This window comes from Pollachius pollachius, assembly GCF_949987615.1.
Source record: "Pollachius pollachius genome assembly, chromosome: 12".
Taxonomy (NCBI): domain Eukaryota; kingdom Metazoa; phylum Chordata; class Actinopteri; order Gadiformes; family Gadidae; genus Pollachius; species Pollachius pollachius.
In genome coordinates, this window is record NC_136945.1 from 15,824,141 (window position 1) to 15,847,579 (window position 23,439).

At 44.4% G+C, this 23,439-nt stretch overlaps 2 protein-coding genes across 4 annotated transcripts in view; one reads left to right on the top strand and one right to left on the bottom strand.

The window, feature by feature from the left end:
* LOC307083978 (SLIT-ROBO Rho GTPase-activating protein 3-like) overlaps positions 1-12,535 on the bottom strand; it is a 31,871-nt gene extending 19,336 nt beyond the window's left edge. For both annotated transcript variants that reach the window (XM_079748066.1, XM_079748065.1), the window contains exons 1-4: positions 11,183-12,535; positions 5,217-5,412; positions 2,894-3,056; positions 1,124-1,186 (exon numbers count right to left, since the gene is read on the bottom strand). In XM_079748066.1, coding sequence (XP_079604192.1) covers positions 1,124-1,186; positions 2,894-3,056; positions 5,217-5,412; positions 11,183-11,249 — 489 coding nt within the window. In that variant the 5' untranslated portion in view covers positions 11,250-12,535. The remainder of the gene's footprint in view (positions 1-1,123; positions 1,187-2,893; positions 3,057-5,216; positions 5,413-11,182) is intronic.
* On the top strand, positions 1,147-23,360 carry LOC307083979 (prostacyclin synthase-like). 2 transcript variants are annotated; one of them, XM_079748067.1, is made up of 12 exons: positions 1,154-1,205; positions 8,089-8,161; positions 12,586-12,813; positions 13,247-13,370; positions 13,788-13,963; positions 14,347-14,493; positions 14,719-14,834; positions 14,934-15,115; positions 19,703-19,862; positions 20,180-20,364; positions 21,838-21,989; positions 22,352-23,360. In XM_079748067.1, exons 3-12 carry the CDS (start codon positions 12,743-12,745, stop codon positions 22,497-22,499), a joined length of 1,461 nt encoding a protein of 486 aa, XP_079604193.1. In that variant the 5' UTR covers positions 1,154-1,205; positions 8,089-8,161; positions 12,586-12,742; the 3' UTR covers positions 22,500-23,360. The 2 variants fall into 2 exon arrangements, with proteins under 2 accessions (XP_079604194.1, XP_079604193.1); XM_079748068.1 differs by lacking the exon at positions 8,089-8,161 and having other exon boundaries at positions 1,147-1,205.
* The last annotated feature ends 79 nt before the right edge of the window (positions 23,361-23,439 follow it).

Genomic DNA, 23,439 nt, shown 5'->3' on the forward strand with positions numbered 1-23,439 from the left:
TACCTGTAATGATAACTATTTCCTGTGTATAATGTCATGTATATGTACCTGTAATGATAACTATTTCCTATCTATAATGTAATGTATATGTACCTGTTATGATAAGTTTATTCTTTGTATAATGTCATGTGTATGTACCTGTAATGATAACTATTTCCTGTCTATGTCATGTGTATGAACCTGTAATGATACATATATCCTGTCTATAATGTCATGTATATGAACCTGTTATGATAACTTTATCCTGTCTAGTATAATGTAATGTATATGTACCTGTTATGATAACTACATCCTGTCTATAATGTTATGTATATGAACCTTTTATGATAACTATATCCTGTATATAATGTCATGTATATGTACCTGTAATGATTACTATATCCTGTTGTACTATGTCTCTTATCTTTTTAAAAGATACTAGAATACAAGGTTGCATTGAATCGAATGATGCTAGAATACAACCACAACATGTAAATGAGAGAGCAGAAATCGCTGCTGTCCATCTCTCCCCCCCAGCGCCACCGGGATGAACATGGCTCTTTAAGCGTACAATAAGGCCTTTCATTTTTCATCAACATATGTGACTGTGTGTGTGAGTGCGTGCTTCCCCCAGTCCGACTGGTTCTGCACATCCAAGATTAGGTCAGCCTCGTAAGGGCAGTGATAAACTGCCTCTTCTCTCTCATTGTGTCTCTCTGCCTATACATCTCTCTCTCCTTCTCTCTCTCTCCTTCTCTCTCTCTCGCTCCTTCTCTCTCTCTCTCTCTCCCCTTCTCTCTCTCTCCTTCTCTCTCCCTCCCTCCCTCTCTCTCTTTCTCTTTCTCTCTCTTGCTCTCTCTCTCTCTTTCCTTCTCTCTCTTTCTCTCTCTCTCTCTCTCTCTCTCGCTCTCCCCCCCCCCACAGCACTGAGTGGACACTATGCTTGGCGTAAGTGCTGAGAGCACTCTGACCCTGCATGCAGAACTCCACACAGCAGTGAACTAACGCAGCCATCCACCGCAGGCTTGAAAAGGGAAATAGATATCAGCCAGGCCAGTGATATAATGGCAACATTGTCCAAATGCCCGATAGATAAGGCTGATATGTTAATGAATACAGGAGGTATATACGTTCACACACTCACCGTGTAGAGCTCATTCGTGACTTTCACCAACTCCTCGTGCATCTGCACTCCCAGGTCCTTGCTCTGGAGAGGACAGAAGAAGGTAGGAGAAGTATTGATTACCTCTCGCTTCATACAAACCACACAGATACACTAAAAATTATACCAGAGGACTGTCAAGCAATTGTCAGGGCTATGTGAATGCTTTAAAGGGTGGGAAGACATGTCTGGTCATTTATACCGGAAAAATGTATCCTGCAATTTTCTGGCTTTCATGTGCAAAAGGGCATATTGGGTGTAAAAGCAGACAGATATTGGTCATTTTTTTGCCAATTGTCCATGAGAGTCATGGTTTCTAGTCATTCACACAGACTGGGTTCTAGTGTGGCTACTGGGTCTAGAAACTTGTCACAGACTGGGTTCTAGTGTGGCTACTGGGTCTAGAAAATCATCACAGGTTTTTAGTGGGTTATGGGGACTGGGAACCGATCAAAGACTGGTTTCCAGTTGGCTACTTGTTGGGTCCAGTTGGGTCATAGTTTCTAGTGAGTAACAAAGACGGGTTTCTAGTTGGTTATGGGGGCTGGGAACCTATCACAGACAGGTTTCTAGTTGGTTATGGGGACTGGGAACCTTGAACCCTATCCGATACAGGGTTAAAGTAGGTTTTTGGGACTGGGAACCTCTCACAGACTGGTTTTTAATGGGTTATAGGGACTAGGAACTTGTCACAGACTGGTTTCTAGTGGGTTATGGGGACTGGGAACCTGCCACCGTTTTTTTTAGTCCTTTAACATCAGCGTTCCCTGATGCACACACAGCTCTGGCGGCAGAAATGAGAATGTGAAAATACCATTAAGGGGATATGATATTGAGCTATTTCTTGGTTCCTCAGGAAGACATTAAAATAACCGTCTTGCATGTATTCCTGACATCTTTACCACATATTGAGTCATACAAGTTCTCCTTTGAACACATTTACATGATTGCGTTTTCAGTAAAGTCCAGTTTGGTGTTTTGACTTCCAGGTTCACAACCTAACATCTATCTGTGCATCCATCCCTGAGATGCAAAACTCCTCACCACAATCTGTTCATCAATGACATGTAACCACTGTAAACTGCTCTGTTTCAAAGCATCTGCTGAATGACTTAATAGTAAAAGTAGGAATTAACCGATTCTCCTGAAGCCTAGTTTAATGCCTCGGCAGGCCTGCTCTCGGTGTGTTGGCCGGGAGGCCGTGTTGGCCGGGATACTGCGTTGGCCAGGAGACTGGCTCACCCAGGCCTTAGCCTCTTAAGAGATCCCTGGAGGACACACAGTAAATCACAAGACCGCTGATCCTGCTGTCCATTAGATAAACACCATAAGTCGGCTGTCTCTCATGCATGAAATATAGAACTGGTGTTCCCTGTCCTTGATTCTAGGTTCGCTACAAACATAAGGCTGAATAGCGTTATTAAATGAGCTCATGGGAAGCAATACAACGGGCCAAGTACTTGGACGGGACGCCCCACCCCCCAGGTCTAGCATAGCACAATAGGGTTTACATACGCCATAATTTATGGAGCCATTACGCAGAGGCCTTCTGACAAATTATGAATGGAGCAGAGTAATTTCCAAGAAGTTGGCGCATCAGACAATGTCATTCTCTGTGAGTGATGCGCAGAATCGCCAAGGCATGGCTTGCATAGCTGGCGCATGGCACATGGCGGTCCATTCTACGATGTGCGCGTCAGTCGAATGTTGTGGTTTGGTGGGCTTTGACATCCGCTGCATTCTTCTGCTGACCTTCTTGAAGAGTCTGATGACATCTTCGCCCACGTGCGCCAGGCGGACAATGATGTTGTTGTTGTAGATGTCGCTGAGCGTGGCGTGGTCACGGCTCTCGCGTCTCGTCTGGTTCAGAACCAGGTACCAGCAGTTCACCGTGGACAGCAGGTTCTGGTCCTTCCTGGAACAGCCGTGGGAAGAAGGTGTGGTTTAGGTTTTGACTTTAGTTCTTAAAAAGGGAAGATGACAAAGGAAAACAAATGAAAAATATATGTGTTTTTAAAAATCCAAATCCATGTTGATTTATTATATATTCAAGTTGGGCATGAGGTACTTTTGTTTAAATTCATAGAAAAGATAATGATCCCTTTTTGAGATTTTAACATTTGCTAACGTCAAAATGAACCTACACTGAAAAGAAACCACTGTAACCTTTTCGACAGCAAATGCAAGAGATTGATCAACCTATCATCATAACCCTCTATATCCCTTATCTCAACGGCGACCAGCACATTAAAGCCACCACACCAAGGAAGTGATGTCACAACACGCATCCTGTTACGCAGATTTAAACACGTTTTAAGGTTTCACTTAGAAAAACGATGAATGTGTGAAGACACCGACCCGACCACATCTGAAGCAAAGGAGATTCTGCAGGTCACCTTGAGCTCGTCATCTTCTTCCATGATCTCCCTTCACATCCCACACCTCTCTGAAATAAACCCAGACGTCCCTGTGGCCGCTACTTGAAAGCAGAGCGCATGTGTTTGATCCCAGAGCCGGCCCCAGACAACCAGGAAGGACCCTTTGTTGTGAAACCTCACGCGCGCCGCCCTTAAGATCAGCGGCAAAGTGAGCGATGCGAGTTCATTCGGTCAACGGTGGGAAGTTCCCATGGAAGATCAAAGGCTTGACCTGTGTTGGCGATGCGCTCGGCTGCGGCCCCAACCGTGCGGAGCAGGTTAGGCTCCGGATCAGAAGAATAAGTGTGAAGAGGGAGATAAAGGAGATGAAGGAGATACCCCAGCCATGTACTCTTGACAGCTAATTGGACACGCAACAGGAAGTTGACATCAAACATTCGAGGCGCGACGTGTCACCATCAGACACATGATTAACTCATCTGAATGCAAGGTATTTTGCGTGCGAACGCAGAAGGAAAACCTGAGAGTATACTGCCTGGTCAGGGCGGTTTACGCCAACCTTTTCGGTGGTAAACCGAGTTATTTTTTGTCAGGGCTTTGGAAACTTTCACCCGACAAGCTATGTGAAAGCTGTGGTTCATTATGTCAAACCATCGCAGCAGTTGAAAAGAGTGAATAACTGACAGATTAATGGATTGATCCAACCTATATATAGAAAGTGTGTGACAAGATACAATGATGTGACACGGAAGTTTCTCGAAAAACAAGACAGAGCGAGAGAAAGTGAAGAAAGGCCTGTGCGCTATGTGCCTGTGAGCCCTTGTGAGTTCTAAACATGACTGACAGGTTTAGTTTTGCATATATATATATATATATATATATATATATATATACAGAACAGCTAAACAAACAAACATAATGATGTGAGCTTTGTCAACCCATGCTTTTAATGTGTATATTTTAACGACTGGATCCTCACACAACCTAGAACCTTTCGTTCTGACGATCCTGGTTTGTCTACAAACCGTGTCAACCAGAAAAACATTTTAACTGGAAGAAACTGAAGGAAACCGCGATAAGCTGTAGAGCATGAGTTGGTCCGTGATCAAACAAAACAGCGTCTCGTCATGCAGACGATTGCAAAGTGCATTCATGACATGGACGTGTGTCCATCGCGAACAAATTTTCCACCACTTTTCAGTTAAAAGCAAAGGGGCAGACGGGGGCAAAACGTTGTTGTTGTTTCCGAAAGCAATTAACTCTATGGAGAGGGAATGCAGGCATTAGCGTAGCTGTCTGGCGCGGGGAGGGGCGGTGTGAGAGGCAGAACAGAAATGACAGCCGGATATAGAAGAAGGCAGTGGATAAAGAGTCTGACCTAGTTGGGAGAGACACAGCGGCCCGCAGGCCAAGGGCTTTTTTCTTGGCATGCTCCGTCTTTCTGTTCAGGTCATTTCACTTTCACTTTCACTTTAACCCCAACCCCCCCCCCACCCCCTTCCACAATACCTCGACCACTCACACACAATCCCTTGTTCTGCTGGATGCTCATTTAATTTTTAATCCTCCGCGTCCCCAGATTTCACTTTAACCGGCCGTCAAGGTGAAGCGAGCGACGAGTCGTCCATCGGTTAGCCGTACATAAATATACACAGTACTTTTGGCGGTGTTGACCCCGTGGGAGCGGCCTCACTCACTTGAACTGCTGGTGCTCCCGCGACGTGCGTATCTTGGCCGAGTAGCGCTCGGCCAGCTTGTCCAGGCCCCTGGAGTACTCCAGCTGCAGCTCGGCCTTGCGGCGGAAGAAGTCCTGCAGGTCCTGCAGCAGCTGGAGCCGGGACTCGGACTGCTGCTCCAGACATCGGAACTGCTCCACCAGCTGGTTACGAATCTCTGCGCACACAAGAGGAATGGCTGGCGGTCAGCGAGACATCCCAGGAGACACTAGGGGTGCACGTTGGAACTTGGACATGCACTTCCCATGTGGAAAGCGGCAGGTGAAAAAATGCATGAGCTTGCAGTCAGCAGAGTCTGACACATGGCAAAAGCATGCGTCAGAAGTCAGACCACAGAACTCGCACACAGGAAGTGGAAGAGGACTCATTTGCAAAGACCTATTTATGGTTTATCTTCCTGAGCACTTGTCCAAACTACTGTCTTCATCATTTAATTTAATCTGATGTCAAAGTACATTTGCCTACTGTACACAAATTTGTGTGTGTGTGTGTGTGAGTGTGTGTGTGTGTGTGTGTGTGTGTGTGTGTGTGCGTGTGTGTGTGTGTGTATGTGTGTTTGTGTGTGTGAGAGGAGTTGAGCACGTACGCATGGGCGTATGTGGTAATGATAACAGGGTTGCGTGTTTGAATGCTATGGTTTTGGCAGCGCACATGTGCATGTGAGATGCTTGTCTGCTGATTGCAGCAGACGAGACGGAAAATATAAAATAGGTCAGCTTCTCAAAAACCATTGTGCTTACTAAGAGAGCCAGGGGTGGGACCCGCCTTCACCAAACAGAAGCCAAGGGGCTGTGGTCACAGATTATGAGGTTGGGGGCCCTTGTCATTGGTTCACAGAGTCGCATGTGAATGAAAGAATCCAAACGTTTTGAAATGAAAAATGGTCAATAGTATATAGTTACAGTGAGCAATGTAATCCTTGAATGATTTTTCAAATCCACAAACGCAAGCACACGCAGGCACATGTCCACACATACGCACATACAAAGCACACTATTTAGTGTAATGAAACGTTTTACCCATACATATGTCGCCTACAAGCCAAAAGGATGCCTGAAATGTGTCAATGGAAAAGATGGCCAAGTGAAAGAATAGCCTTTTATTCACTTATGAATGGTGTTTCTGTCTCGCTGAACAGAGGGCTGCAGAAACGCCTCATCATCCACGCCAGTGTGCGAGTGTGAAACCGGGAAAGAGAAGGACGAACGCTCGAATGAAAGAAACCAACAAGAAAAAGGCCGGAGTGACGGAGTGAAAAGGAAAGAAAGGGAGATGAAGAATGAGAGAGAGAGAGCAAGGGAGAAGAGAGAGAGAGGGAGAGGGAGAGACACAATAATGTGTAGCGACTGGCGGCTTGGAAAAGTACCCCTCATGGTAGCCATAGTTGCCCAGTTGCCTGGATACATGCGTCTAGAGGCATCTCCAGAGGAGCAGCCAGTTCCCTACGAGCCTCTCCCTCTAGCTGGCATAATGGCTAGCGACAAGGACAACTCCCCTGCTTCCCTGGGTTCACAGCCTGTGTCTGTGCTGAATGATCCACCAAAACGTATAAGATTTGAACTCATTGTGGCGAGTCTTCCCTTTATAAAAAAACCCCTGCAAAATACAATCTGTAAATCTGTTCATATACAATTGAGGGTATGGCAGATTATTGTGGTAGGGTAAATTATAATATAAGCTGAATTTGTATAGGACATCTCCCAGTGACAGGGCAGAATATGTCTGGATCTCTCTGGAGCATTGCTATTTTTGGAAGTAACATTGTAACTGCAAGGCATGGTGCAATACCACACACTACATTCAATGAATGATTCAGGCTTCAGCCAAGTAGGCATAATGCATAATAAGAAAGCTAGCATGCAGCTAGCAAGGAGATGGATGTTTAAGACCAAAATGTAGGATAGTAAAACCACTATTTTCTCAGCTTGGGTTTTCGTTGGGTCCAAATCATCCAAACGTTCCACACTGTTGGACATCTGGAAATGTACCCATTGAACCTCAACGATAACTCATTTTTTTCTTTCTCTCCTCACCCAGAAGAGTTAAAACCCATGTGTGCACAGCTGAATATAACGGCCACTAAGAGCATAGATGCACTACTTCCAGGGTGATGAGCGCAGCAGTAAAACTGTGGAAACTAGGTGGAAAATACCCACTGCTGGCATCTAAAATAATTTGATTATGTTTACTTAATAGATCATAGGTCCACAAACCTACAGTGTTTTAGAATGAATTTCGATACATTTTGGGGACCAAAACAACCACATGTTTAATTGTAAACAAAATTGATCCAAAATGAAAGGAATGGATCTTACTCCTTCACTATAGCTGTAGTCAGACCCACTGTGCTCCTGTGGTCGTACCGCGTAAACCCCACCACACGAAGACCATGTTCATGACGCGGCAGAATCAGAGCAACCTTACTGTCACTCTGGTGCTGCAGGGTTCGGTCGCATCCCCTGCAGAGGCTAGCAAAGAAGAGTACACGTAAAATAAGGACGCTAGCACTGCATGGACCGGGTTTCAGTGCAGCATAGCCTACAGTATTGAGTCAACACAGCCCACTGCTGCCCGGCCACAGCAGTGGCTCGAGGTACACTGCTTGGGGTTCTCGTCTATGGGTTAGCCATGCGTGGCAAATCACATGTTCCCTAAGCAAAGCTGACAACGTTGACATCATTTGGCACAAATCAAGGCCGGGTGCTGTGTGCACTTGTCTCTGGGCTGCAGTAATGACGCTGGAATGTCTTCATAGGATATTTGCCTGGATAACCCACTCCTCGCGAGCTCACCCTGCCCTTTCCCTTGAATCGTCTCTCTCTCTGTTTAAAAGCGACGGTGTGAAGCAAAAAACAAACGATCCTCTCCGTGCCGCAACACCGCAGATGTAAAGGTCATGATTACCGGTAACTATACACGCCGTTGTATCAATATGTATGTATTTAAATCACATCCAGGCATACAAACACACACACACACGACGCGCACACACACACACACACACACAAATGCAGAAACACACACTCTATATATATCCGCACGCAGTGTAAATGCATGCATGAATGCATGCATGAACACATGATTACAATGTTCAATGAAGTATGCCCCTGACACAAAGACAATAGTGTCTTCCAATGTTGTTGTGGTGTAGAATGCCGGCCATTTCACGATCCTATCAAAGTGTTTCATCACGGTGATCCCACACACAGAGGGGTGTGTCAAATTGTAGTGGGAATGCATATCCGATGCAAACAGAATGGGAAAAAAGGGAAATAAATTCAGTGTCCTCCTCCTATACCCAGGGGAGAGTTGGCGTGCCGACGTCCTTCTTCATGGCATTAAAGAAGGTCAATCGTAGTAGAAGGCCTTGTTACCACAGGCGGCACAGAAAGCACTGCTGCACTGTCAACAATTGACACCCAAACTCAACACTACGTCTTACCGCTGCGCAGACTCATATCGGATCTTCAATACCAGAGGTTACAAGGACATTCCACACATTCAGCATTACTGGGACCCTCAAATGTTCTTGTATTATTGGTGGTTACTTCTTCGCATTTCTCAACACATCATAGCTTTGTTGTTACAAAAGGCTAAGCTTAATATTTCGATATTTCACCAAGTGGCCAACAAATTAAATACGACCACTCTATTAATGGCTGTGTTGAGGCTAGTCACATGCTGATTTTATTTATTTATTTGATTTGAATTTTATTTGAAAGAGATGACACAATTCAACACAGATAACTTATTATGGCACATAAATCTACAGTGCAACACTGATTCACTGCTCCAGGGGAACACATGTATCTAAAATTAGCATGGCAATACGCTATAGCTTAAAAAATAGCAACCTATGAAGGTAACTAAGAACCCTTAGAAATATCATGTGACAAAGGTCATGAGTCTGAGATGACCAATAAACACCTCAACCACAAAATAACACGCCTCACCAAGGAGACGATGTGAACGCCTCCCATCAGGTCCAAGTAGGCCACTGTATCGACACCCGCCTATCAAGTACGTGGCCTAGTAAAAAGAAATGGATACAGGCCTATATAATCTGGATTTTATTGAGCCTGCGTTCAGCAGGCCGGATTGAACTGTTGTGTCGCCGCTTACAGAGCATTATTGAGGTTGTTATGCCACAAAGCCTCTATAGCTCCAAACTGATCTAACCTGGCCTGCAAATTAGCTTATTATGTCAGCTTAAAAGCTTTTCCTGAAACTGAGAAGGGATTCTTATGTGCTGTGGTGCTCCCAAACACAGCAAAGGGGCTGCTAACAAACCAAAACCTACAACACACAGAGAGAGAGAGAGAGAGAGAGAGAGAGAGAGAGAGACAGAGACAGAGACAGACAGACAGACAGACAGACAGACAGACAGACAGACGGAAAGGTGATGGAAAGGTGAGATGATAATAGAGGCAGAGGAAGAGACAGTAAGAATAACACACAGAAGTTGACAGATAAATAGGGAGAGAGAGGGGGGGAGAGAGAGACTGACAGAGAGACAGGTGAGATGATAATAGAGGCAGAAGCAGAGACAATCCAAACAAGACACAGAGGTTGAGAGATAAATTGCCCCACTTCATAATTCTCATTCCATTCACATAGCAGACCATGAACAAATATCCAAAACATCTAGCCTGTCCATTCTGTCGCAATGTCAATGTGATGGTAACACGTTGGCTTCACTCTTGAGATGCAACACTCTGCGTGATAAATACTGGGATTCAGTTGTCTGTAATAAGGAAGACAATCAGTTACAGGAAAACTAAAAGGAAGGATACTACTTTATGTAACAATTACATGTTGTATTGATTGTCCCTTTTTACCACAATGTCTGTCTGTTTTAATAGACCAGCTGAGCTGTTTTAACATATTGAGGTTGTCCTTTATAAATTCAATCTAAAAAACGATCAATACATTTACCATTAAAGACAGAAGTGCACGACCTGGGCAAAGACAATAGGGTAATGACTTATGTATTTGATGTCAGCCATGAACGTGAGGATGCCAGTTTATGTTAGGTTATTGGATATGATTAATTGAAGTAAGATATAAGATAAATTATCCATATTGTCGGTCAGAGAGGATGCTTGACTCTACTTTTCTCCTCTTCGACATTCATCCAGTCGCATATTTTAGAGCAGACTGATGAAATCCTCCTATTGTTCATAATTCATACTGACCGCATACATTAATGATGGGCTTTTTGAATGGTTTCTACTAGTGTGACCTTCCCGAAACCCCTCCAGCAATTAGGCCTGCACTTCGGCTGTGGAAGGAAAGTGTAAGCAGATGAATTAAATTGCATTTCAGGGTCATCATCTGCAGTTGATGTTGTTGCAATAACGCCACAACCTCCATCTACTCTGCTCGTAGGCCCAGTCAGTGATCGCAAACACGGTGTCATCTATCTATTCCACCTGAGGCGCATGATCCCAAAACCCGTTTGTGGTTTTAAAATTAACATAACAATAATGTTACAGCAGAGTTTGCCCTGCAACACATAGGCCCAGGCATGCCCTCTTCGCTCTAGTCCTCACTGAGTATGCCCTTCTTTCTGTCAAGTCCTACCTTCAGATAAGTTTAAGCATTTTCTTCTGTCAAAAAGACTCAGTAATAGCCTACATTTCTTATGCTGTTTCTTGAAACGTGTTTACGTTGGGAAGGTTGTTTTTTTTTCAAATGGAGTTATAGTCACACCTTGTTATAACGAGATGTGCAGAATATCTACAAGATGTGTTCATCTGTGGCTCGCGACGAGACGCATCCAGCCGCAGCCCCGCCAAACCGATGACAGCCATCTGGGGCCCCGGGAGCCTCAGCGCGCGGGCACTTCACCAGGAGCACAAGGACACACACACACACACACACACACACTCAACATCCACCAATCCGCACTAAAACAGCCTGCTCACCTTTCACTTGGGTCTCGTATTCCGCAATGATCTCCTTTTCCTTCTTGATTTTCGCCTGGGCTGACATTTTGCTTCAGGGAGTAAGGGTTGGGAAATGTGATGCAAATATTGTAAACTTTTCCACCACGCAACCTTAGCATAAAGATAACCTTGGAACAGCCACTGCGAGACGGATCCGCCGCGAAACGCTGCACGCGTGACGGAACTTGGCGACTTGGGAGGCACTGAGAGCCTCTGCGACGGTAGTGCACTTCACAAGCCAACGTCGGGGCTAAAAGTACATGACAAAACCCGTCCTCAGCCACTCCTTTTTCTTCAACGGGCTTCAATAGATCGTAAAGCCGTCCATGTGTTGCACCCGCCTTGAAAATATTGCAATGCACAATACAAACGCTTGAGCTCAATGTGCACAATGTGCCAGAGCTAATTCTCCACGAGACCAGGCTAGTCAAGCCCTTTTTCGCTGCAAGTTCAATGCTGCAGCAAAAGCCTCAATGGATGCAAAGTCAACGTAGGCTCCTCCTCTCTCCCCATGCTAGGTCACTTTTGGTGTGGAAGACTGAGATTTGGCCTCCAGTGTATAAACATGTTACCACTTAGCTTGTAATGCGTGCTGTAGAACTACAAACAAACTGTAGGATGCAAGGATGCAAAAAATACGCGTATAGGAAACCACACACATTCTCGACGATGCATCTTCAGGGGACTATATTTGACTATATATTTTGTACTTGTTGATCGGGTTTTAACATGCATTTATAAAGCATGACAATTTTTTACAAGTATTTTTAGTATTTTTTCAGTAGTTGGTTGTCGGCCCTTGCATTTAACAACAGTAACTCTTTAATTCCACATACAAAGGTTTTTTTTAATCATTGTACCATTACTATTCCATTATATATTATGAGAAAATAGCTATTTAATATCTATATTGCACTCAGTTGAAATTTATATTGAAATGTTTAAATGTATGGATATATATATATATATTATCAGAATCATTACAATATAACTTTGATTTAGGACTATATAATATTTTGCATTAGGGGTTGCAATAAGGTGTAGGTACTCCCTCTGTTGGTCGAATCCACGAACAGCAACCAGATGCACCAAACGTTTGCTGAGGTGATATTTTGATTGTTGTCATTGCACAACCTCTCATGTCTACCAAGAGATGATACCGAAAGTTGCGCAACATCCATAGATTAGGAAAGACGTCGCACGAAACGAAACCATGATACATGTGTGTCACGCGGTTTTGTCGTAAAGACTCTGTCATCAATTGGTAGGAGTTCATGCAATGTTATAATTCATTGCACAACAGTAAACAAAGTAGATGTACACTTTAACTCATGGACGTGAATGCAAATTAGTGTCTCATTGCAGCTTCTTCATCACTTAAGGTAATCGTCCGTCAGAGAGAAGAGTCAGCTTTCCCCCGAGTGACACGCCCATCCAGCCTAACCGCCTGACAGGACTGCTTTTAGGAAGCCGCACACAAGCTCCGCGGCACACAGTAGGAAAAGTGAGCACGGAAGAACAATAAGTTTGCCACGGACCATGTTGTTCACGATACTCTTGCTGTTGATGGCAATTGTAGCGCTTTTGTTGCACTACAGCGGTCGCTCAAGGTAAATATGTTTTTATTGAACTCAATAGACCTAACTATCACTTTATCCTCAAAACTCACCGAGGAGGAGACTGTCGTTATTGAGAGCATGGTTGTAGACTTGAGAATGCAAAATAAATAAACTATTACGTTTTTAACGTTTTAAAATAATAAAAGTATAATATTTCTAGGCATAACTTTTAATTAAAACATTGAATTATTTGTTGCATGTGTGGTTTTTCCATTTCCAATGAAATAAGTAAATAGTCATATTGTTGGCTAGGTATACATTTATGAGAAATGCCAGCGATGATATGGAAAGATAACTAATGTTATGGTGACGTTTTATTATCTAATATGGAAAACCGGTTCTGAGAGGAAGGAATGAGTGGAGTGATTCTTAACGAACATCTGTTAAACGGTCCTCTTGTCTCTTTATCTTGTGAACTTGACAGAATGGACAATGAACCTCCGCTTGATAAGGGCCTTATCCCCTGGCTTGGACATGCCCTGGAGTTTGGAAAAGATGCTGCAAAGTTTCTCACACGGATGAAAAACAAACACGGCGATATTTTCACAGTGAGTTTGATGAAGTAAAACAAAGTGCATAATTAATGACATTAGATAATATCTTCCATTAGGTTTCATATTCAATGTATGCACAATTATTACTGCAATTATTACTAACATTGGCAAAAAACCATAACAGATGTTTATATATTTAGAGTTTACATACTCTGTATATATAAAATATAATATATATAATAAAATGTATTTATCATGACTAGATCTATCATGTATAATGACTGTTTATAATAAATAGATCAGTGCTGTTTGAATAAAAGACTATTGCAGTTTCAGTTTCTTTTTTTATATTGTTGCAGGTGTTGCAATGTCTAGTTTCCCATTTAGGCATGAGTAATGTTTACCCTAATTCATGTTGCATTGCTACACACGTCTGTAATGGCCCCCCCTCCCCACCCCCGCCCCCCCCAGGTACGCGTGGCTGGTCAGTACATCACCGTGTTGCTGGACCCAAACAGCTACGATGAAGTGCTGTATGACACCGTCTCTTTCGACTCCAGACGCAGCAAAGGGCTCCTGATGAAAAGAGTATTTTCTCTGGTGCTCCCCAGCGATAACCCAGAGAAAGAGAGGACATGGATGGAACAGTGAGCGTTAACATGGAGAGGATTATTAACTTGTAATGCAGCCCAGAAAAGAAGCAGAGGAGTTGAAGTAGTTGACACAGTAGTGCTGCATTCATTTGGGGAAATAATGTTGCGCCATTTCCATGCATTCCACACTAAAGATGTCGGAATAACTAGAAAAGATCTGGTTAATGCCTTGTACCTACAAGTAATGACCTTGTACCTACAAGAATCGGTTTAGTAATTACGAGAGACATGTCTTTCTTCTTAGTTACAAGATGATGATGTCACCCAAATTTCAAAATGTAAAGCGCCGCCCATGACGATTTGTGTGTGTGTGTGTGTGTGTGTGTGTGTGTGTGTGTGTGTGTGTGTGTGTGTGTCTGTTACTATCATCTCTGCAGCCATTTTCAAGGTGTGGGTCTGGATAAACTGCAGACGTCCATGGACAGCCACCTTCGTGACCTTCTTTTGGCGGACCAGAGAGGCTGCGGTACGGCCCAGTGGAGAGAGGAGGGGCTGTTTGACCTCTGCTACTGTCTACTCTTCAGGTGACCCCAAATTACTTTCTCATTGGTCATTCAAATACTAAATAGGAAACAGATGAGTCAGACGGCGTACATCCGTGTGCGTCTTTGTTCCTCACTTGTATTACAACAACACATGTGAAGCAGTTAGTGATCTCTGATTCAATAAGGTGCCAAAAGCCATGACACCCTCTCACAGATTGTTGTTGATATTTAAATGTTAATATTGAACTTTTCCTCCGTGGGCAGGGCTGGATATCTGTCCATGTTCACCAGGGACGAAAATGTTGACGCCGTCTACAAACAATTCCGCAACTTTGACAAACTTCTCCCAAAGCTGGCACGCTCCACCGCCCTGAAGGGAGGTAGGTGACTCCGCTGCTGACCCCCCCACGCCCTTGACATACCGTCTGTGTCACTCCCCTCTCCAAAACCACTAACATTCTATTGCCTCCCTTACCCAGAGGATGAGAAGTCCGCCACCTCTTCCCAGGAGTCTCTATGGCAACTGTTGGCTCCTGCATTGCTGGAAGGAGGACATGACGCAGGCTGCTGGCAGGAGAGCTACCAGCGGTATCTGGGCGAGGCAGGGGTTGACGCCGAGACCCAGAGGAAGGCGTTGCTGATGCACCTATGGACCACCCAGGTGCGACTGGAGCCCTCTTGTTTTCTCTCCGGTCACAATGTCACCTCTCTCTCTCTCTCGCTCTCTCACTTCACACACAGATAATCACACATTGTCGCTCAAACCACAGCTCGTACCACAGGCGCATAATGCCATACCCCCACACCACCATGTTATGGTTGGGAATGATAAGGTGACCAAAATTCCTACGACACCTGAGCATTGTTGCCAGGTGACTCCCTTTCCACGGAACCTCTATTATGGCATGCAATGTTTTCACAAAGAAGGATCATCAAATATTTTGTAGAAGCATAGCCGTTTGACCTTAAACTTTGGGTTGTTAATGTAATATGAAACCATGCGTCAGCGGGGACCTCCCAGCTCTAGCTTACACATTAATTGTGTGAAGGCGATGCGTACGGCGTCAAGGAATGCAATTATACAGGCATGGACCGAGCTCCTGCCATTCCTCAGACCTCACTTTGAAGGAAACGGAAGTGATGAGTAACGAGCATGAATCCTCCTTCACACTGAAGCCAAAGTCTTTTGTAATAAATTGCTGGATAGTTGTTCAAGCATTTTAGCAACCCCTTGCCCTCCTTCCACATTCCTACTTCATAACAAGCTTGTACAGGGCAGCCTGACATTCTGCCTGGGTCATTCTGGGGGCAGCAGTACCTAGAGCGGGTTGAATGGTAACCGGAAGGCTGCTAGTTCGATCCCCGGCTCCGAGGGTCGAGATGTCCCTGAGCAAGACGCCTCACCCGGACTGCTCCTGACGAGCTGGCTGTCGCCTTGCGTGGTTTACTCCGCCGTCAGTGTGTGAATGTCTGAATGAATGGTTGTAAGTCAATTTGGATAAAAGCGTCAGCAAAATCCCCTAAAAGTAAAATGTAAAATGTCATTCTAGGGCAAGTTCAAAGGTATGTATTCATGCATGGGGGCAGGACCATGCATGCAGTAACACACCTTACAAGTTTCAGTCCATATACCTCAAAACATATCCATTTGATATCCAGAGGTAAAGGGGTCATAAGAACAGGTGAAGAGAGAGGAAGGTGTGTATCATCTGGATATATTTTGTAAAGTATCATGGACTGCAAAATATATTAAGAAGATACTCATGAGTCATTGAGGAAAGACTTGACAGAGGAGTGCATAGCAAGGTCCAGTGGGTCCTAATATGGTCATCCCCAGATGTGGAGAGAGAAAAATGTGTGAACTATGAAATGTATCCCTAGCAAGGGCGTTGGAACCGGGGGTATGGAGGGGACGTTTCCCCTCCAATATCGGAGACAGGCGCATTTGTCCCACCTAAAAATTATACCGGATCTGTCAGGTTTCCGATATGTGTCCCCCCCAATGTTAAACTCATTCCTACGCCCCTGATCCCTAGGGTCACATAACTGTTAGTTAAACTGGAAAGAGTGGATTGAGAATGTGAGCTGGTAAACTCTTTATACAGTGCAATGTATTTTTACAACAAACAGTAAGATCCGTCAAAATTCGTTTAACATCCCTTGAACTTTTACTGAGTTGGGCTAAAATAAGCAGAGTGTTGCTGAACAACTTCTGCCTAGTACTTATAAATAGTTCTGTAAGCAAAGGGTTTTGAATCAATACAGTTGCCAGCTTTGATATAAGACTACCTTAGGCCAGGCGACCCTGAGTGTAATTATAGTCTATTGTTAGCATTCCTTCGTGAAGAACACGCAAAGAGTTGTGTCTTAGTGAGGCCAGCAGAGGGAGACACAACACCGTGTCCCGGGTGCCTTCCACTTGGCTCACGCAGTTGAATGGCTGTCTCACGTGCTGTTCAACATATCTCTCCCCAATGTGTCTGCGCTCTAGAAAACTGTAGAGAATGGTGTTGTCGAAAGAATGACAAAGTCACCCATTCTGGGAGACGAACCCTGCTAGTCCTCGGAGCCGGTTGAGTTTTCTGCTTCATCATGTCAGCTGCGATGTTGGAAGCCAGTACACACTCTGTCTGGAGTATAAAGTGGAGCGGCACTTGAGAGAATAGAGGGATTAGGTGTTAAACTGGGGAGAGGCATGTGCCATTGTGAACGCAGTGTAGCTGGAGTGATTGCCAGCATTAGTTACACACAATCTGCTATCGGCTCATATTTAATGAGATTCCAACAAAGCTACATTCTTTACCAAAGCAGTCACCAAACGAGGCATCTTTTTGCCCCGGCGTCATAAAATTGTACATGGCAACTAAATGAAAATAATGTTCATCATAAATACAAGCAACAAAAAAGAAAATAATGAATAGAGGAAGACGGATCAAACGGAGGCTAGGTTATTTAAGTATGGCTGATAGCTCCACACACACGCACACACAGACAGACAGGCAGGCAGGCAGGCAGGCAGGCAGACAGACAGACAGACAGACAGACAGACAGACAGACAGACAGACATGTCACAGGGCAGAGAGAGAACTGTTCTCTCAGTCCCGGCCTGTCCCAGGGTATTTGGCCCGTCTAGCGGTAGTGGGCTGACCTCAATGACATGGCGTCGAGGATAAAATGGATCCCCTAACTCACAGCAATTACTGTCAGACAGACTCAGGCGTCTGCGATCAAGAGGCTGACAGCCATGTTATTCAGGCCATATTCACCTAGCAGTCATCTTGGGGGTGGGAAGGTCTTATAGTCATGGTTGTTCACTGTAGACTACATTAAATATACCTCTTGATTAGACACACACACACACACACACACACACACACACACACACACACACACACACACACACACACACACACACACATACATACAAGTCGAGAGAGGGTAGAGCTGCATGCCACCACACCAGCAGCCTGAGGCGCACCAGAGCCGGCAGAATGCTGGGTCTGTGGGGGGGGGAGGCAGACAGTCCGGAACGCTGAAGAGCAGGACTTGTTCTGGACAACTGGATGGATGAAGCTATTAGCGTTAGGCACAATGCCTAGTGACTCTGAAATGTCTTGGGTTTTGGTAGTCTTGTTGGTCTCTCACTCTCTCCCTCTCTCTCTCTCCCTCTCTCTCTCTCTCTCTCTCTCTCTCTCTCTCTCTCTCTCTTTCTTTCTCTCTCTCTCACCCTCTCTCTCCCTCTCTCTCTCTCTCTCTCTCTGTCTCTTTCTCTCTCTCGCCCTCTCTCTCTCTGTCTCTCTCTCCCTCTCTCTCTCTCCCTCTCTCTCTCTCTCTGTCTATCTCTCTCTCTCTCTCTCTCTCTCTCTCTCTCTAAACCACAAGACGGACAGGCTCCATTCACTCATACAAAGAATTATTCTTTGTTTGTAAATAATTGTAAGATATATTTTTACAAGTCCATTTCCTCCAGACAGCCAAGGTTAAACAGTTCATCCAAGGTCTTGTGGTTTTCCATGACAGCTTCCATAGAAAATTGTATTTTCATCATGAAAATGTCCAACCCACCCACTTACCTTTGTTCAGTTTCTAATTTGGAGGGTTATATATAGTTATTTGCTGACGTCATTCGTCAAAACAACAGCAGGACCTTATGTTTATTTGGGTGGGTGAGATATCCCACAGCAAACCAGAGAAACACAAGTTCCTGTTGCACACCCTGCGACTCAAACGGTTAACAAATGATGCAAGCATGCATAGCTATATAGAAGCTGTGAAACTCAGGGTGTGAAACCTGAGCACACCACAGATCCCCTCTTCTCTCTTCTTGGGACATTTCTGTGGATACCAACGGGAAACAGCTTTGCCAGCCGGGCATAGTGTGGTGAAGAGGTGGTGTGAGGATTGGAGGCTGGAGGAGATGGGAGCACTGTGAGGTCAAAGGTCACCTCACTGAGATGTTCAGACGGCATTGCAGACTCGAAGTCTGGCGGGTGGATCCGGAAGCCCTGGAGGGGTTTTTAAAGTAATGCCACCTTCCCCTTCTCTAGAGATTAGGAGCTTCTTAAGGCAGGAGGCACTCAGCAATATTGTTGATCTGGTCTGCTGTTACCTTGTCAGCAAGTTGCGTAAAAACAAAAAAATGCTTGTTTGGTGAATTTGTGATTTGTGAGTATTTGTTTAGTGATAAAAAAAGGCTGTGTATTTTGTCCTTCGTAAATGGCCATGTCTCAGCGTTATGCCACTGGTAAATGAATGAACGCGTGCCCCATTCATCTCAAATAGGTAGTAGTATTCCCATCTGAGTCACCCACGATTTTACTGTTCAAACACTCTTGCCAACAACGACGGAGGATCTTCCAAATCCACTCCCCAGTCTACAAATCCTAATATATTTTGGATGTGTTTATTATGAAATAAAGCAGTTTTATCTGGCCACAGAGTGGGGCCTATGCATTTGTCTGGCAGATATGGCTCCCTCTACCTTTTCCTGCATCATAAATGTATTCCTACGAGAAGATCCTCAGTACAAGAGACCCAAACGAGAAAAGATAATATCGATGCTAGTATATACAGTCACGATATCACGAGGAGTTAGTAATTCGTTTTTTTTTTTGGGTTTGGGTTTGCCTGGGATTCTTTGCATGTAACGTCAGCATGAGAACACTAGTCCAGGCTATGATGTGCTCCATGCTGCTCATGTAACGGGAACACGTAACTCAGCCCATCTTCTGTTTTCCTTCCCTGTCAGTGTAATGCCGGTCCCGCTGCCTTCTGGTTGTTGGCTCTCCTGCTTCGTCACCCCGAGGCCATGCAAGCGGTGCTGGCGGAGGTGAGGGGAGTGATGCAGGAGCACTCCCTACATCACCCCACTCATGAGCGGCTAGTCACTCACAACACACCTGTGTTTGGTAAGAGCTGCACCCCCCCCCAGCAGTCCCCGTCGCTCCCCGATCTCCTGTGAATTATTCATTGCGGACTTCAAGGCTGAATTTGAAACTGAATTCTAAGCTTGTTTCGAAAAAAGTTCAGAGGCCAACGGGATGTGACTCTTTGCCATCTTTCTAATTTTTGCTTCCTTCGGTTAAATTCTGTTGATCAGATTAAGACTAATTCCCTTTTTTCAATTTGGGTTTGAGTTCATCTCATCTTACCGCTGTAGACAGTGGATGGCGTTTCTGACTCAAAGCGATGGTGACACGCCTGTGATCCACCTGTCTCTCCGCAGATAGCGTTCTGAGGGAAACTCTGCGGCTGACTGCGGCAGCGTTCATCTCCAGGGAGGTGGTGGCGGACGGCAAGAAGCTGGGAGTGAGCGGAGGCCTGGAGTACTGCCTGAGAAAAGGGGACAAAGTACTCCTCTTTCCATTCCTATGTCCCCAGATGGACCCGGAGATACACCAGCAGCCAGAGGTACCCCCCCCCCCCCCCACACACACACACACACACACACACACACACACACACACAAAAAAAACCGAGCACATGCAGTGTTTGTTAGCTCATGTCATGATATTTAGAGTTAGTTTTTTTTCCTTGAAGTCTTGAATCAAATTGAGGCCTAAAAAAGTATTTAAATGTCTTAAATTCAATTTCAACCGGTCTTCAAAAGTTGTTGGATCATGTAGTTATTGTTACTTTTATAAGTCAAGCATTTAAATTCATTTTTGGGAAAAATGTGTATTGATCACGCAGGAAAAAATCTACAAAACCAAACCAGAACCAATAAACACCAATGCAAACCAGGTCAAAATGTACAGACATACCTAGTGTTTTGCACATGGTGTATGGGCTATCATGGCATCTCCACTCCTCACACAAATAGCTGAAGTAATGAGTAACAAAAAAACATTTCTGTTAATGTGACTGATGGGTAAGTGCAGGTTCAACGGCTTCTGGATCGAGAACCGTGCATTTGGTGTTTGGTAAAGCCTGTTGAAAGTACCTTATCTGAAGTGTGGTGCACTAAAAGCCCTTGTATAAGAAAACACTGAAATTAGGGAATTTGGGTATAAAAGCATTCGAGTCGCATGGGCAGTCAGAAAAACAAAAATCCGCTGTAAATACACCTGCCTCATATTGTTCTGTCCTCAGATCAGGAAAACTTGTGATGGCGTTTGCTACTATTGATGCCACTTAATAGGCTTAAGCATTTATCTATTAATGAATAAATTGGCCTGTGGTTGAACCGTTTTAGCTGCAGCCCTCGATGTAACGGCTCTAGCCAATGTGTCTGTGCCCTTCTGCCACCTCACACCTCCGATCTGGCTGGGTCTGTCAGGAATTATTCTTTAAGACCAACCACACCATTCAGCCCTGGAGATATTTGGCATAAACAATAGGTTTGGCCATCTGTTATGTTTTCCTTTTTTCTTTTTTATTGCAACATCTTAAAACGCCATAAAATAGACAGAGCGACTGGATTAAGGAGACTCATTTAAAAGGCTGGCAGATCCTTTTTTGGATAAGCCCGTAATAGCCTTCTACTCAAACATCACACACACACACACACACACACACACACACACACGGGCGCACATCAGAGAAGGGAAAGACGCAAGAGCGGCCCATCATCCACGACACTTTCATTATCCCCATGTGCACGTCATACTAACGTTCAGGCCAGCCCGTGTCTAACAGAGGGGACAACGGGTGACGTGTGTACAATAAAGGAACAGAGACTGGCTCTTTATTTATTATTAAAGGTTTATTTGAATAGGGACAGATACAGAAACATAGACCAGGGTGAGACACTCATCCGATGTTTGCATCAGAGTGCTTCTAGCCAAAGCTAATTTATGACACTTGTTCCTAGTTTGTCCCGAACTCCAGGACAACATCTTGACTCACGACTGTCTCAATGTTCCCCTGCCCCTTCTGTCACAGAGTTTCAGGTACAAACGCTTCCTGAACGACGACATGAGTGAGAAGCGGACCTTCCACAAGGGCGGGAGCTGTTTAAAGCACTACAACATGCCGTGGGGCGCGGGGCGCAAAGGCTGCGTGGGGAAGCAGTTCGCTATTAGCACCGTTAAAATGTGAGCATGATCATCTCTCTCGCTCTCCTCGTCTTCCCAGACCAAACTGCTTTCATGTGTTCTCAGATGCTAGCCTTTCAAACCTTAAAATAGACACACACACACACATTCACACACACACACACACACACACACACACACACAGTGCTCATTAACGTTCATCGTGGTAATTAGGAAGGCGCTGCAATCCACAGACGCACACATGAAGATTTGTTTGATTAGAATACTTTTGCCTAATTCTTTAGAGGGATTACTTTGTTATGTAGAATTCCGCTTGTTGTGATTGGGGGGGTGATGTCATTGTTTTTCCGGTCCAAATCAGTTTTGTGCGTCATGTCTGATGTTTCCTCCTTCCTTCTCAGGTTTGTGTTCACGGTGCTCAAACATCTCGAGCTGGAGATGTGTGAGCCCAGCGACCCTCTGCCCCAGTTCAACCCTCAGCGCTACGGCTTTGGAATGCTCCAGCCCATCGGAGACCTGCAGGTCCGCTACAGATTCAAGAGGAATTGACATGGTTCCAGATGTCACAATCTCTCTCTCTCTCGGTCGCTCTATCTCTCTCTCGGTCTCTCTCTCTCTCTCTCTCTCTCTCTAGATTAGATTTATTTATTGTCCTTGTTCAACAGAGTTAACAACGAAATTATGTTTAGAGCATCGCAACCACCACTGGCATACAAGTACCTGATAGCATACATAACCCACTATAAAGATATACATATATGCTATAGTATATAAATATCTTAATAATAAACAATAATAACAATAACCCAAAAGTGCAATAGTGCTAGTGCAACCCTGAGGGGTCCCGGTGTTCATGGGCAGGGTGGGGGAGATGTGCTTGCCAATCCTGACATGTTGTGTGCGGTGTGTTAGAAAGTCCAAAATCCAGTTGCATAATGTGGTGTTCAGGCCAAGTTTGTGTAGTTTGCTGTGTAGCTCTCTCTCTCTCTCTCTCTCTCTCTCTCTCTCTCTCTCTCTCTCTCTCATTCTCTCTCGCGCTCTCGGTCTCGCTCTCTCCCTCTCTTTTTTCTGAGAGAGATTATTTTATCATTTCATTAAGGCCAATAGCTACGATGCAGTTGTAATTTATCATTTTGTAACTTTGTAATTTTCTAATTTGTTATTTTGTAATTTGTAATTTGAAATATTTAACTTTGTTTTTTGATACTTATTTATTTTATTTGAAAGGCGGACTGTGTTGTTTGTTGCTTTTATAATGGCCGTCTCTTTAATGAAAAGAAAGATTGGATTTAAATTTTTCGTCCAAAGACTGAAATATCTTGCATCTTATAAAGAGCTTATATAGAACAGCAGACATATTGAGGGACACACAATATGCCTGTTGTGTTTTATTGACCTACATTTAGAATAAACTGCTATATTGTTAAAATAATCCATGATCTTAATGATGACATGAATACACTGCACACTGAGAATATGTTATTTTATT

Excerpts from the sequence above, each read along its gene's own strand:
- LOC307083979 (XM_079748068.1), top strand. The coding sequence starts at position 12,743 with ATGTTGTTCACGATACTCTTGCTGTTGATGGCAATTGTAGCGCTTTTG. Across the intron at positions 13,964-14,346 it reads GAGAGGACATGGATGGAACA|CCATTTTCAAGGTGTGGGTC; the intron begins GTGAGCGTTAAC and ends TCATCTCTGCAG. Across the intron at positions 21,990-22,351 it reads GCTATTAGCACCGTTAAAAT|GTTTGTGTTCACGGTGCTCA; the intron begins GTGAGCATGATC and ends CTTCCTTCTCAG.